At 39.5% G+C, this 14,732-nt stretch overlaps 2 protein-coding genes across 3 annotated transcripts; one reads left to right on the top strand and one right to left on the bottom strand.

Moving 5' to 3' along the window:
* Positions 1 to 251: 251 nt before the first annotated feature.
* Positions 252 to 7,347, bottom strand: rbm45 (RNA binding motif protein 45). The gene is made up of 11 exons (XM_029450581.1): positions 6,810 to 7,347; positions 5,898 to 6,020; positions 5,502 to 5,628; positions 5,180 to 5,311; positions 3,936 to 4,109; positions 3,552 to 3,681; positions 2,898 to 2,994; positions 2,314 to 2,471; positions 1,777 to 1,852; positions 1,478 to 1,615; positions 252 to 679 (listed from the first exon to the last, which is right to left on the bottom strand). The coding sequence occupies exons 1-10, from the start codon at positions 7,083 to 7,085 to the stop codon at positions 1,499 to 1,501; spliced, it is 1,410 nt and encodes a 469-aa protein (XP_029306441.1). The 5' UTR covers positions 7,086 to 7,347; the 3' UTR covers positions 252 to 679; positions 1,478 to 1,498.
* A 2,731-nt stretch (positions 7,348 to 10,078) lies between these two features.
* Positions 10,079 to 14,258, top strand: LOC115020399 (cytochrome c). Of its 2 annotated transcripts, none has more exons than XM_029450392.1 (3): positions 10,079 to 10,216; positions 12,188 to 12,362; positions 13,033 to 14,258. In XM_029450392.1, the coding sequence occupies exons 2-3, from the start codon at positions 12,194 to 12,196 to the stop codon at positions 13,176 to 13,178; spliced, it is 315 nt and encodes a 104-aa protein (XP_029306252.1). In that variant the 5' UTR covers positions 10,079 to 10,216; positions 12,188 to 12,193; the 3' UTR covers positions 13,179 to 14,258. The 2 variants fall into 2 exon arrangements, with proteins under 2 accessions (XP_029306252.1, XP_029306253.1); XM_029450393.1 differs by lacking the exon at positions 10,079 to 10,216 and adding an exon at positions 10,235 to 10,353.
* Positions 14,259 to 14,732: the final 474 nt, after the last annotated feature.

The following is a 14,732-nucleotide window of genomic DNA, read 5'->3' as shown; positions in this document are numbered from 1 at the left end:
ATACCACCACCCCCCCCCCCCCTTTGTGTCTGATCAACTCCCCATCTTCTAAATTAATGTTTCCCCCCCATTGATTATATTTTGCATCAATATTCTGATAAAACTTTATTTAGCAAAACAAGAAACCCAACAAGAGATTAAAGTAAAACAAACATTTTCAGATCAAATATAAATAATGAAAGCATCATTATAAACCATGAACGGTGCAGTTATTCATCAGGACGCTGCAGAAGAAGAGACGAGACGACTTGAATGGTTCAACAGACTTTTATTTTTCACTGAGACGGAAAAAAAAGGTTTACAGTTAGTCTGATGACCTTTGAACTGAGCTCAACATGAGATGACACACATGAGAGGAAAAAGTAAGAACCACATCTGAAAAATAAAACTGTCTTACTGCCATGAACAGTGTCAAAGTTGAAACTATGCACTTAAAAAAAGCATAAAATCAAAGTCAGGCTAACAAGAAACACATTCTGTGCATGTTGCTGCTCAAAGACCGGACGGGACTAAAACTCCATGTTAGTAGAGGATGCTACGGTGGACTTGTTATATCAGTAAGGTCACTGACCAGAAGTAAGGTCAGACAGGTGTCAAAGGTCGTGTCAGAGGTCGGGAGATGGTCTTGATGTTGGTCGGTCGGTCAGGTCAGGTGTCATTGTGTCATGACAACAGTCGCCTAGGGAACAAGAAGCTGCAGTGTTATTCACGAGAAGAGAAACAACTCATCAGAAACTTGTTGATTTCCTTACAAAGAGTAAACACAGTTTGCACAGGTGTGTGGAAGAGTGCAGGTCGTTAAGTCAAGACGCAAGAAGCTCTCACAGAGCATGTGCTACATTTCAGACGCTAGATTAGACTTTGAGGTCAAGAACTTCTTTACTAGGTGCTCGGTTAGCAAGTCTATCTGAAGCACATGACACGGCAAGACACAGACAGGTGTTGCATTAAAGAAATGTGACTGTGTGTGTGTGTGTGTCTTTCATCAACATGTAACACGTCTCACACAGGACACACTTACTACGACTGCGTATTAGGGCCATTGTAGGTGAACTAAATAACAGCACGCGGAGGAAAAGCGTTCAATTTTGGAATTAAAATAGTAAATTTACGAAAAATAATCTGATATTTTCTGAGATTAGTAAAATCATAAATTTGTGGGAAAAAAAAGAAGAATAAAGGACACAAGGAATGCCACACGCAGTTAGTGAAGAGGTGCACAGGGAACATCTGTCCATTGCGATGTACTTCCTGATGCACAACAGCTCTCACCTCGTCCTCAGTTTGTGCTTTTCTTCTGACCCAATTCACAGCGAAGTCCCGATGCTTATGATAATATGGTGATTTCCGTATTGCTAAATCCTATGAGACGGCTCTAATGGCCCTAATACTTCATCGTACCTTACACTTTAATACATAGTTACCCAATTGTTCAGTTACTCAGTGCTGTTCGCCCTACACAAAGCTCGGCACTTACCGTCACTTCTGTCACTTGGTCCTAGTAGGTACGAGGACGCTTGTGAGATTCCTCTCTGGGAGGATCGGCCAGCATCACCTTCATCTTCACTCCGTTGATGACCCGACCGTGGAGCGCGTCAAGGGCCTCGTCCGCACACTGAGAAAGAAAGACAAAAAGGTGAACATGCGACTTCCCCAAGTCCATTTCTCTCCCTCTATTCATCCCTCCATCTTTATTTTAATTAGTTCCTCCCTCCAGGCTGTATTCATCCAAACGCCGTCCCTGTTGCTATTCTTACATCTTGCAGCCAGCCTCACCTGTTTCTCTGCATACTTCATGTATCCCACCTTCCTCCCGGGAACCAAATGGACCTCAATAAGGGAACCATAGCGACTGCAGAGACAGAGGGAGGCAGGAACATTAGTAAATGTTGATTGTCTGGAGCATCATTTTAATAGCAACATTACACGCTCATTTAAGAGCATTAGCTTCATGCTCTCACCGAGTCATCTGCAGTGACTGAGCGAGAGCATTAGCTTCATGCTCTCACCCAGTCATCTGCAGTGACTGAGCGAGAGCATTAGCTTCATGCTCTCACCCAGTCATCTGCAATGACTGAGCGAGAGCATTAGCTTCATGCTCTCACCCAGTCATCTGCAGTGACTGGGTGAGAGCATTAGCTTCATGCTCTCACCCAGTCATCTGCAGTGACTGAGCGAGAGCATTAGCTTCATGCTCTCGCTTAAGAGTCGTGATCGGTTGAACTTTTGACCTTCTGGCTAATGGACCATTATTTTCACATGCACATTGTATTGTGATAATTAAAATGATGAGTTCATGAATGGGACATTTACCAGAAAACGTCCTCCAGCACATCTGGGGGCAGTGGGGAGGGGCTGAACACGACAAACAAGCGCTCCTTCGCCTTGCTGTCAGGAGGAGCGAGCTTCTTCAGAGAGGGCAGGTTGACGTCTGTCTGAATCCGGGACATGTTGGAGACGGGGGGGAAGTTCTGGACGATACCGACAAACAGAAAACAGGATCAGTGATTCAGCTTAAACATTTTTATTTTGTTGTTAGGTTAAATGTGTTAAATCTTGTGTAATTACAACTTTTATTTAATTAATTATTTAATCTGTAAAATGCCATTAGTGGCAGAGGAGGCCTGGAGCGGTAATTACCCAGGACAGTAATTAACCTCGAGTTGTTTTATACAGGGCGAGTTGTTAGAGGTTACATTTGGTCTCTCGTGTGATACCACAGCCAGAGACATTTAAATATAGATTTATTTTACTTACAATTATTCAAATTGGGGAATTTTTCTGATGAACATTACTTTATCATAAGTGTGTAAAGAAGTGTCGCTTTTCTTCAATACAAAATAAGTTTTGAATGAATATAACTCGGGGTGATCTGAGACCATCTTTATTGCACTTACAGGAGGAGGTTTCATCCCTTGGCTGCCGGAGGGTCCGTTCCACGCTGCAGACATCATCTGGGTTGCGACAAACTGCATGGCCATGCGGCCGACAGGACTGCACACGAAAACAAGCACACAAAGCTGATCTTCAATGGTTTGTATACAAACAAATGAAGACGCTCCCTTACATATATCATATTTCTGTTGACTACAGTACTGGTACTAGGAACCAAACAGGTTCATAAAAATACTTTGTGTCGTCCAAGATTATTGTGCTTGCTGCCTCGGCTGTTTGTTGTTCTCTTTCCGTTAGTACAATGTCTCTCTACGTCTGAAAGGTGTGTGGTGCCAACAACTTTTACTTTTTCAGACTACGAACTTGTTGTTTAGTATATAAAGACTGCAAAACAGCTGCCGGTCGGTCATTGTGGCCCACAGGGGACAATAGCCATATTCACACATGAATATTTGACAACAAATAAAGGTGACCGAGAAGGTAGGTATGCAGAGAAGGTTACTGTTAATCATCAGTGGCATTTTGGTCCCAATGTTCTATCTTAATATATTAACTTTAAAGGGCATTTCTGTTGCGTGCCTTCATTAACTTCCATCTCTTCTGCAGACGCACAGTAAGGGCATGGTGTGTGTGTGTGTGTGTGTGTGTGTGTGTACCTGCTGCGGTCCTCTCCGTCATCAACAAAATTGACTCCCAGTCTGTTGCCAGGTGGATATTCAAAGCCATTGAGCTTTTCCTTGGCGTAAACCGCAGATCCAAGATTCCCGTAGCGAATCAAAGCATGACCTGAAACCAACAGAAGTTTAGAATCATTATAATGTTGGAACATATCAACATTCACACACTGCAGGAATTACAAACTACAGTCAACAGCTTGAATTCTCTTGACTAAATTACAATCAAGAAGATTACATTTGAAACACTAGTTTTGTTCTAAAGAATGTTCGGCCTGTCAAATGTATACAAGTTAAGACATGACAGAGATTAATCAAAGAGTCACCCAGGTGAATAAAGCCCATACTTCGTGTTTAATCACCAACCTTTGCTCATTCCATAAGAGTCTCTCTGCAGCTCACAGTATTCCATACCAGGAATGATGTCAAACAGAGCAAAGATCTGCTCCTGGGTAAGTGCGGCCCGTGTTGACATCATCAGGCACCGCGTGACGTCACTGGAGCGGTAGTCAATGGGCGGGTAGTTGCCAGGGTCAGATGCTGTAGAGGGAAGAGGGACAACAGGGTCAATAACAGGACAGAGACAGCTGCAGTAAGGGATTCCTAAATGTATTCACATTAGAGACCTTCACATAAGATTCATTACTCAATCCTCTCCGTCTCTGCGGGACATACGGCCTCTGATAGATCCCTAAATCAGTGACTCTCTAAGTGGGGTCCGTGTTTTCAGATGCATTCATTTAAACCATCGTCATATAAAAGGCTTCATAGTTATAGAGAAATAGTTTATGTGAGGATCTAATCTAACAAACTGCTTTAAACGTAATCAGAATATGTGTTTTATTTAAAGAGTTAAACGCGTCACTTATCTTGATGTGTGGGACTTCGTGTGTTCTGACACTTCAAATTAACCTTTTCTCTTCATTTGACTTTGATTGTTTACATGTGCAGTGTTACTTGCAGCTAATTGAATTGATGTCAATTGCATTGTTTTATGGGGTTTTCTTGAGCGCAAATATTCCTTTGAAACATGTCTGTGGGGTGGGGTTAGGGCGCCGGCTGCTGGGGAGAGACAGGAGTGTCTCAGCTGGAGGCCAGACAGCTGAACGGAATCAGGTAATCAGTCACATAATAAATGCACGGTGATGGCCTGGTTCTGTTCTCTTGCAGTACGCTGGGTCCCAAACCGTCAACACGCCTGATCTCTGAAGCTGAAGGAAGCTGAAAAGGCTGAACGAGACTCTAAATAAAACTGATGACTTCACCTCCTCTCCGTGTGGTCTTTGTCCTGACAGTGAGCAGGGAACACTCAGTGTCTAATACATTTCTCATGTGTTGTTCTTTCACATAATTAACATAACGTCAAATTATTCCAAGGGACATACATGAGGGGTCCCGGTACATCTGCATCCTGAAAAACTATTGAGAACTTCTTCCCTAAATAACTAATAACTCACCTGAACTGTTGAGTTTGTATTTTGGCAGTACCAGCTTTCATTTCTAGTTATTAATATTAATAGTGATTAATCTTTATTTAAACATTAAAAACAATGTTATATTTTAAATAAATAAATAAAACCTAGATATGACAGAAAACAAACACTGCGTACCCATAGGAAACGACGCATACTGGTTCGTGGAGTCACCACCCCCGCTTGAGTAATCTCCTCTGGGCGCCTGCCCGGAGTAGTCTTCTGTTGCTGTAGCCTTGGAGCGAGGTTCAGCCAGGATGGCCCTGTAAGCTAAAAACACAATAATCATCAAGCCACGGTGCCGAGGGACAAATATGTCCACAGTGGCAGTGAGCAAACATAGAATTAACTGCGCTGTAAATTCATTCATGAGTATGTAGAAAATAAAAATCTCCAGTCTTCCAGCACTATTTTCTGCAGCTACTTCCACCACCAGTAAAATAATTTGACACCATCTTACTTTTGTCACAGTTCTCTATAGCGACGGCTGCCTGGGAGGGTTTGTAGTATCTCACGTAGCCCAGTCCTTTACTTTCCCCTGTGAACTTATTCTTGATGATCACGCAATACTCAATATCGCCATACTCCTGAAAGAGAGACAGACACACAAAGCTAGGGATAAATAGATATTCATCCTGCAAACCTGGTTATATGAGATTACAAATATAAAAAAGGTGGCAAGTAAAAGCCAATATTTTACAATACAAGCATATTTCAGAGCCTCAAATTATAATTGGGACATCAAATGTCCAATTCTCCATCTAATATCCCTGACATGTTGTACCTTGCATTGTCGTCTTAGTTTTATTTCACATACTGTATCGGCAAGGGTTAAAGAAGAAGTGGGTGGAGTTACCTTGAATGTGTCTTTAAGGTCTTCCTCTGAGAAGGTTTTGGGGATCATGACAAAGATCCTGGTCAGCTCCTCGTCCTCAACGTCTCTGTGTCTGGTTGAAGACCGTGACTGGGCAATAAACACCTACAAACCAACCAGAGAAGGAGAGGAAAGGGTTACAACTGCAGCCTAATAACACTTTCATAATCTAAGAATCTACATTTTAGGTTTCACTTTGTATTTACCTCAAAAAGCATTATTTGAATTTCCTTGAAACTGAATTGTTTTGGGAAATTGCTAATATTATTGCAGATATATACACACATTTAATGATTAAGCTACAGCCTCGTAGTCCATCATTTAATATTTTTTTGAAAATAGCAAATGTTTCTAACTTTTCACTTGCTCTAATATTACATTCAGTGCTTTTATTTCATTAGGTAGATATTTGTATTACGTTGACTTCAATGTTTCTATTTGTGTGTACGCACATGTATGCATGTAAATAGCAATAACTATGTATATGAACATGGCGTTGTGAATGATCCTTAAGGTGCAAATCTCAACACAATCCAGTGAAAAGTAATCAATTTGTGACTCTTAGAATACACCAACTTCCGAAACTTCATAACGAAAAGGGTATTTGAAGTAGATCTATAGAATTTGGATGGTCAGATGAATATAACAAAAGTTTTCAATGATTTGTTTCAAGAGAATCAACGACATAAACTTGTAGGTCTTCCCAAATTGGTATTAAATGACAAGCAAACGCCCACTATGTAACGTCAGCATGCTAGCTAGCTAGCTAGCTAGCTACAACCCGGGTGTACACAGGTCGACCGTTATAACTGAAACTGTCAAAACACTGACGCAAACGGCAAAGCGTCGGTCAGTTGGCCCGGCTACCCGGCAGCCTAACCGGTAAAACGTTACCTTGATCGGTTTCGTCCCATCCACGAGCACTTTGCCGTGCATCTCCTCCATGGCCAGGCAGGCCTGCGACGACTTGGCGAACTTCACATAGGAAATGCCTTTAGACTCCTTTGTCTGCTTGTCTTTGACGACCCAAACCCCCTGGACATCCCCAAACACAGAGAAACTTTCCCGAAGCTGCTCTTCGGTTAAGGACCGACTTGTGACGGCAAAAAGCCGGCTGTTTGGAGGGTCGTCGAGGTTTTCGTTCACTTGTTTAACTGGAAACTCCTCCATCTTTGCTTCCTAACAGAGTGCCGCCTGTCAATAGTATGGCGGGCAGTAGCCGTTGGTGCTGCCTTCAAGTGCATATCGGAACATCCAAGCTCCTTCCGGAACTTTGGCACTCACAAACATTTGAGCTTTTTTCACCGAAACGACTACTGCCGTTTATTCATATTATTATTTATGATATATATGTAGTAATGCCATGCCACCCATAATTGTACAGAGCAGATTCTGATAGTGCTCTCCACTTAACCAAAAAATAACCCTGAAATTTAAAAAGAATGCGATTTGAAGTTTTGACAATATGGAGCCTGTAGCAGTCTTCAAAATGGGGTTTAGAAAACGTTGTGAGGAGGATGTTGGTAGTGTATGGTGATTAGAACATTTCCCCCAATCTGTAAATGTGTGATAACGATTTGACTCATCAGTTACTCTTATCATGACAAAGTGTAGTAAGGAAATCGTGTAAAATCCCACAGCATTGAAGCAGTCCGTAGCGCTCACAGTGGAAGACCGCGGAGAGTGAACGTTTACTGCCATCTACTGTGCGGGAGGTGTAACAGCCCCCTCCTGCTCTCGGTTACAAAATAATGTTGCAGAAAGCTTTCGTAACTCATGTTAAAGGTTATATTAACAGTTGTATGTGGACGAATAATTTAAAACAAAATATTTCGCCCACAAAGCATTTAAAAAAGTGCAGAATAAAAGTATTGTTTTTCCTAAAAAATATCTTATTTATTGTGAATAAATAAAATATATTTCACCTGAGTATCTGAACAGTGGGCTGGGTTGAACATTCAATACATTTGTTACATTAAATATACATGTTACACTTGCAGTATATAAGTTGCAGTAAATATATTTCATAGTATACAAATAATACAAAGATAAATACATTGTACAACAAATAGACATAATAAGAAAAGAAGAATAACAAAAACAAAGCTGCGAAACAATTGGAGTACATTTGCGATATCTAAATAATCTAATAGTTTTTGCAAATGTATCATAATTTTTTAGTTTTAGCTTTTAATAGTAGTCAAATGTTTTAAAATTGGTATCTTTAAAAGCATAAAAGTCATTAAATCCATTTTATGGATATAATATTTTTTCCAAGATATTAATTAATTATGTACAATAAGATTTGTTGATGAAAGTTTATTTTACGGGGAGTTTTCCAACAGAATAAGGACACATCAATGGAAAACTAACACCACCAATTTCCTGAAAAAGTAATTAGGTAAAATATTACATTTACTATTTGGATTCTTCAGAAATCTTTTAATCCAATTGGTTTTTATAATTTGGTAAAATACTGTAAAAATCAAAACATTAAATGCATCTTACATTTTTTTAATTTTAAAATGTGGTTTATATTATCTTATAAATGTGAAAAGGATCTTATTTAGTTGGGAACATCTACGGTAGATTTGGAGATATTTTTTGATGAGAACATATAAGAAATATTATACTGGATTAAGTATAGTAGTCATTGAATCACCCACGCAACACATAACACATACGGCTATCAGCTGATGATGTGGCATCAGAGGCTTGTGACTTGTTTGTCGAGTTGGGGTGAGGGTCTCCGGAATGATCTATATATGTGCGTGTGTGTGTGTGTGTGTGTGTGTGGTGTGGTGTGTGTGTGTGTGTGTGTGTGTGTGTGTGTGTGTGTGTGTGTGTGTGTGTATGTTTTGTGTGTCTTTAGTGCTGAGTTACCCTTTTGAGGACAGATAATAATAGCATTATTGTGGTTGTGGCACAGTCACAGTTAATGCATTCTTATAGTCAGCTTTTGTAACTACGTACCTAATATAAACATATATTGAGCTATGTCAATTAATTAATACTTATTTGATTTAAGAAAAATAAGAACTGACAGGGTTTGAGGCGCAGTCTGTACTACTTTATAGCCAGACAGAATTATTAGACAGAGGTATGGAGTTATAAAGACAATTCCTACCAAGTCATTGTGCGATGTCTGCTCTAGAGAGGTGCTGTATTTACATTACATTATTACATTACAGTTTATTTAGCTGACACCCAAAGTGACTTACAATAAGTGCAAACAATCAGGAGGATACAACTCTGAACAGCAAGCAGTATATTAGCTTCAAATAGGTATAGTCATATACGTGGAGAACAATAGCTTAAAATAAGCCAAACCAATGTAAGTGCAACATACAGATGTATGTATACATACTTCTTTACTATTACTTAAGTACTATGTATCTATTATTACTGTTAGTATGATATATGGGCCTACTAAGTTATTCTGACTGAAGTCATTTTATGTGAAATGTAAATTAATTACTTGATGTCTTCACTTGGCATCCTATTTATATTAAATATAATTTAGCCACCCTTCAAATATCTTAAATAGAATATGAAAGCACCACCAACATCTATATCCAAAACATTTTGAATAAATAGAGCCAAATATTTGAGGATATTTCTTCCATATTCCCAAACTCCAGGAACTGGAATATAATTAGCAAACCTAAAATTCTGTAAATCTAAAATGTTAGATACTTCAGTTTGACCATAAATAAATCCTAAGGACATTCTCCTACTTAATATGATTCTCTTATCCACATCATACTTAATTATATACTAACTAATTTTAAATGATTTTACTTTAACTTAAGTGTTATGTATATCTCCTTGTAAGGCTAGTGCAGCAGGTGCCTTTTGCTCCACAAAGAAGCTGGAGAATGCGACAAGATGTGGGACCAGTACCAATACACAAGTATTGCTTCCTTCCTTGGACCCTAGTTTTATCCTCTACGGGATTAGCGACGAATCGGCAACATTACATGTAAACATTTGAACGAGAGTGTTTATCAGTGTGTATTTAGAGCTTTGTGTCGTCCAAAACTAAGTCATTTTCAAAGAAATGTAACGCTATGAAGTTGGGTAAGGAAACGTATATTTGTAGAAATGGGACTCGGACCCACATTGAAGGGACGACGTCAGGATCGAGACGTAATCACCCGGCACGTGACTACACGATGACGTCGAAAGCCGGTGCCTCTAAAGTGAAGTGACCTTCTTTACGTCCGCCAGAAAGAAACCGCACATCGGCCGAGAGAAGCAACTTATATCTGCGTTTTAACCCCGCATATTTCAACTAAAAGGTAAACTATTACACTTCATATTGAGTTGTTGTATTAAATAGAGACTGGGTTTGGGATACTATTATTTTAAATGATGCTGAAATACAACAAAAGTGATTTAAAAAAGAAAGAAGAAGAGGAGATGCTGAGCTCTGACGGTAAGCTAGCTAACGTCCAGGTTAATCAACCTAGCCCTTTATGTAAGCGACCATTTAATGTTGGATTTAATTGTTTGAAAGATTTATATTTAAACTCGTTGTTACCGGAGTCGGTAAAGGTGTTGGCTAATACTGCAGTATGATATTCGGACGCCGACATTGAAGCATCCTTGACAGCCTGGATGGGGTGAGACTTCCCCGGCTAACTTTACTAGCTGCAGGCTAGCCGGGACAAAGCTAACGTTACAGCTATGGCACAGTAAGATGTCTAAAAGGAAACTGTGTGCTGTTATACCACATTAGTAGTCTGTGCCCTTGATGAGAAGGATGTGAGTCAGCCGGTAGCCCGCCATGTTGGTTAGTGAGAGGCTGCCTGGGCTGTGGTACCTATGCTAACTTTACCTTCTCTTTTACTTCACATATAGTATAATGTAGAAGGTATTGTATGTAACCCTAACCCTATGGTCCATAAGACATACAATTACAACATTACATCACCTACTATGTTATGTAACTGCTGCAGTCTTGTCAAAGAGATAACGGTCAACTAACATGACCAACTGTCGATAATAAGTTAATAAGTATGTTTAGTGCATAACTTGGTTTCTCTATTTCAAAGCTTTTCCAAGAAAGTGACTCGTGTTCTCGTCGCTGCGGGGGTCAAGTTAGGACAGCCAAACAAGTGTAACAGTAGTAGTGTGTGCACCTCTTTACATAACATTTAAACATAGACTGTGTGTGTATATATATATATATATATATATATATATATATATATATATATATATATATATATATATATATATATATATATAAAGACCTTTATTTTGAAATAACACCTTTGACAGCTTTAAACTGGAAGCGTCAGCTGATAGTAGTAAAGTCAAGCTTATGTAACAAAGGTTAATTCGCTAGTTATGCCTGCACTGTAAAGGCTTCCCCGTCCTTAGTTTGAGAACACACACAACAAAGCAAGGAAACACATGTGTTGCTTAACACCGATCAGCCAAGGTATCATTAACAAAGCTTTAGTTAAGTGCATTAATGTTGGCTCCCCTCGACAAGAGCGACACATTAAAGCTAAACCCTCATAGCGGGATACTGTTCAAACATGACCTCACAAGCCTCACAGGTAACCCGAGCTGAGTCCAACAGTGCTCGGACGAATGAAACGCTAGTATTTGGAGCCGTTTCCTGTGCAGATTTATGTGGGACTTCCCTGAAATGACCTCGGCAGGGTGCCATTGCACACGGGAATGCCATGACGTGTTGGCATGCAGTGTAAAGAAAGTGCAGCTACAGGTGCTGATAGAAAGTTGTCACCTTAGACGCCCTTCACAAGATGGCGGCGCTCAGACTTGAGTAGTAAATGAGATTCCTGCCATAACTGTGCTCTATGAATAGAAGCTAGGCAGGTGTTCTTGTAGATCTATATTCACACACGTTAGTATTTGGGTCAAACAGGTTTTAAGGATATGCAACAATAAGAATATTTATTGCAATTGTTCAAACATTATACAATACATTCAATTCTAAATAACATTTTAAATGTAAGCGATTCTATTGTTTCAATTAATTTAATGCTTTAACATGTCAAATGTAATGTGGTGGTTAATTAATTAATTTCCATATCATGCTTAACATTTTATTACTAATATAAAGTGTTTATAAACAAGGTGCATTGCTTTTGAATTGTTGAATAATGATCTCATATTTCTGTTTTATAAAAGTCTTAAATGTAGTAAATGTCTGTATCAGGGGTTAATGTTTCACAGCAGTCATGAACATTTGTCATTCATCTGACTTCTTCTGCTCTGACTTCGTGTTTCTGCAGCTGACTATGGGTGACATTGCCAAGGGAAAGAAGGCTTTTGTCCAGAAGTGTGCTCAGTGCCACACTGTAGAAGACGGAGGCAAGCACAAGGTTGGCCCCAACCTTTGGGGTCTGTTCGGACGCAAGACTGGGCAGGCAGTGGGCTACTCTTACACAGACGCCAACAAGAGTAAAGGTCAGTTGAGGCTTCCAGTAACCCGCCACCTTGGATTTAGATCACGTGAAGAGGGGGCCATCATCGTCTGGAATTGATAACAAAAATAATAATCGATTAGTTTTCAACTATTAAATTAATCAATTAATAAGAAAGAAAATATAAATTCTCTGACTTCTTAAATGTATATTTTTTGAGTTTTTTTTACTCCTTTGTGGACAAAACAAGACACTTCAGGGACGTTTGGGTTTTGGGAAACACCGATCGACATCTTGCACCATCTTCTGACATTTTATAGACAAAACAACTAATTAAGAAAATAATCAACCGATTAATTGACACTGAAAATAATCCTTAGCTGCAGCCCTAATGTTATAATCCTTACTGCCATTACCCATTCATCTGTTGATTGCTTTTTTAAGATAACTTCTAATATTATTTCCCAGCAGTTCAAAACTCAAGATATTTTTAAAATAATAATAATAAAACAGAAAAAACGCAGCATATCCTGATATTTGAGAAGCTGGACCAAGAGATTGTTAATAATCGTGTCATCACTAGGTAACTTTAGGCTTTAACAGATTGCTTGTTGCTGGAACTGATATCTGGTTTCTTATCCTTCTCTCCTGGAGCTCAGATATCCTCTGTTGCCCTGATTACATTGTTTCATTGATCATCTGTCTTTCCCCAGGTATTGTTTGGGGTGAGGGCACTTTGATGGAATACCTGGAGAACCCCAAGAAGTATATTCCTGGAACCAAAATGATCTTCGCTGGCATCAAAAAGAAGGGAGAGCGCCAGGATCTCGTCGCATACCTTAAATCAGCAACATCATGAAGAGTCATTGAAATCAGAATATTAAATGTCATTTCATTTGTTTATTTTTAGGCTTCAACATGCTAAATATTACGGTTTTATGTTCAGTCATTTGACTTTTAAGGTTAATTTATGTTGTATAAAGTTAGAAAAGTGACACCTCTTGTGAGCCGGTGAGTTCACAACCCGTGTCACTTCCTCTTTCAGGAGCAAATGTTCAAATGGCCGAACATAAAACTACAGGCTTTTCTTTTTTGTGAATCTGTACTTTGACTCTAACGAGGAGAAAAGAAATTAATCACATTATTTGAAATTTCTATGCGTGAAATGTCACATGACCTGCCCCTCATTCTGTTTTTCCATGACAACACGTGTCTGGTACTTTCTGCTAGCAGAGTCATCCGCCATCAACCTCATTTTTAAAACTTCTACTTAAAAAAAGTAACGTAATATGAGCTACATCAGAGCGAAACGTGTGGAAATCTTAGCATTTGTGGTAGTTAACTGGTGCTGACTCTATCTACTCCCAAGTTTTCATGCCAACTGAAGTTTCTAAATTTTAGAAGAGGTGACAAAACCTCATGTTGCATTCAAGGACTCTGACGCAGCCCCTCTGAACACTTGTAACCTCCTGCCAGTCGTCAGACTCAGTACGAGTTTTTTAAAGAATTTGTGCGAAGAGTGTCACACTGTTATCTGCCTCAGTACAGCTAAGAATTGTGTGGCATAAATATACATGAAGGCCTTCAAAACCACCATCATGCTGAGATCCCACCAGTGTGCAATCAGCTGGCGTGCAAACACCACTTTAACAATGTTGTGGAGCTACTGTACGATAGAAAGAAGCTATCGAAGGCGTCATCTTGAGTGAAGGAAGATTTTGTTATTTACCTGGTTTCACAGGCCCGAAAGAATATTGTTTTAACTTATTTTACTGTAATCTGAGAGACTGCATCTGTAAAATGTTTTGATGGGGCTGCTTGCTGTCAATGTGCACACAGCAAAACACTGTATGCACGTAAACCATAATATAATGCTCAGTCGTGTGCTTGTGGACCGGATGGATGAAGGATCAAATAAAAGACAACGTCCAGAAATGTATAAGATGACTGGTTGTCTCTTCATTTATTTAAATGTGTTTGTTTTTAATAGTTTAACTTCAGTAAAGAGCAATTCTACGATTGTCTCTGCAGCTGTTGAAGTTTAACAGATGTTTGTATTTAGGAACAATGATCCCAAATATGACAGTTTGGAGTCTTAACTGTTTCCTCGACCGCAACGACCTTCAACCTGTGAACGTGACATTCTGTTCCTTTTTGTCCTTTCTCAATGCAATCAGTGCAACGTCAATGTCATCGCTTCTGGCTGAGTAATACTTACTTACTGAGTCATACTTCGAGAGCCACACCTGGTCATATGATGACTCTGTTATATAATCCTCCACTTCCCATGAAATCTTTCTAGGAACTGGGCCAGCTGAGTCCACGCGCCTCCCCTCGATCAAAGCTCCGTTCACAGCAGAGACGTGACCGGATCTGTCTGGATCTGTCTTCAAACAACCTGCCTGCACGCTGC

Source organism: Cottoperca gobio, chromosome 15 (assembly GCF_900634415.1).
Source record: "Cottoperca gobio chromosome 15, fCotGob3.1, whole genome shotgun sequence".
Taxonomy (NCBI): domain Eukaryota; kingdom Metazoa; phylum Chordata; class Actinopteri; order Perciformes; family Bovichtidae; genus Cottoperca; species Cottoperca gobio.
The sequence above is the reverse complement of the archived record's forward strand: the minus strand, read 5'-3'. Positions and strand labels throughout refer to the sequence as shown.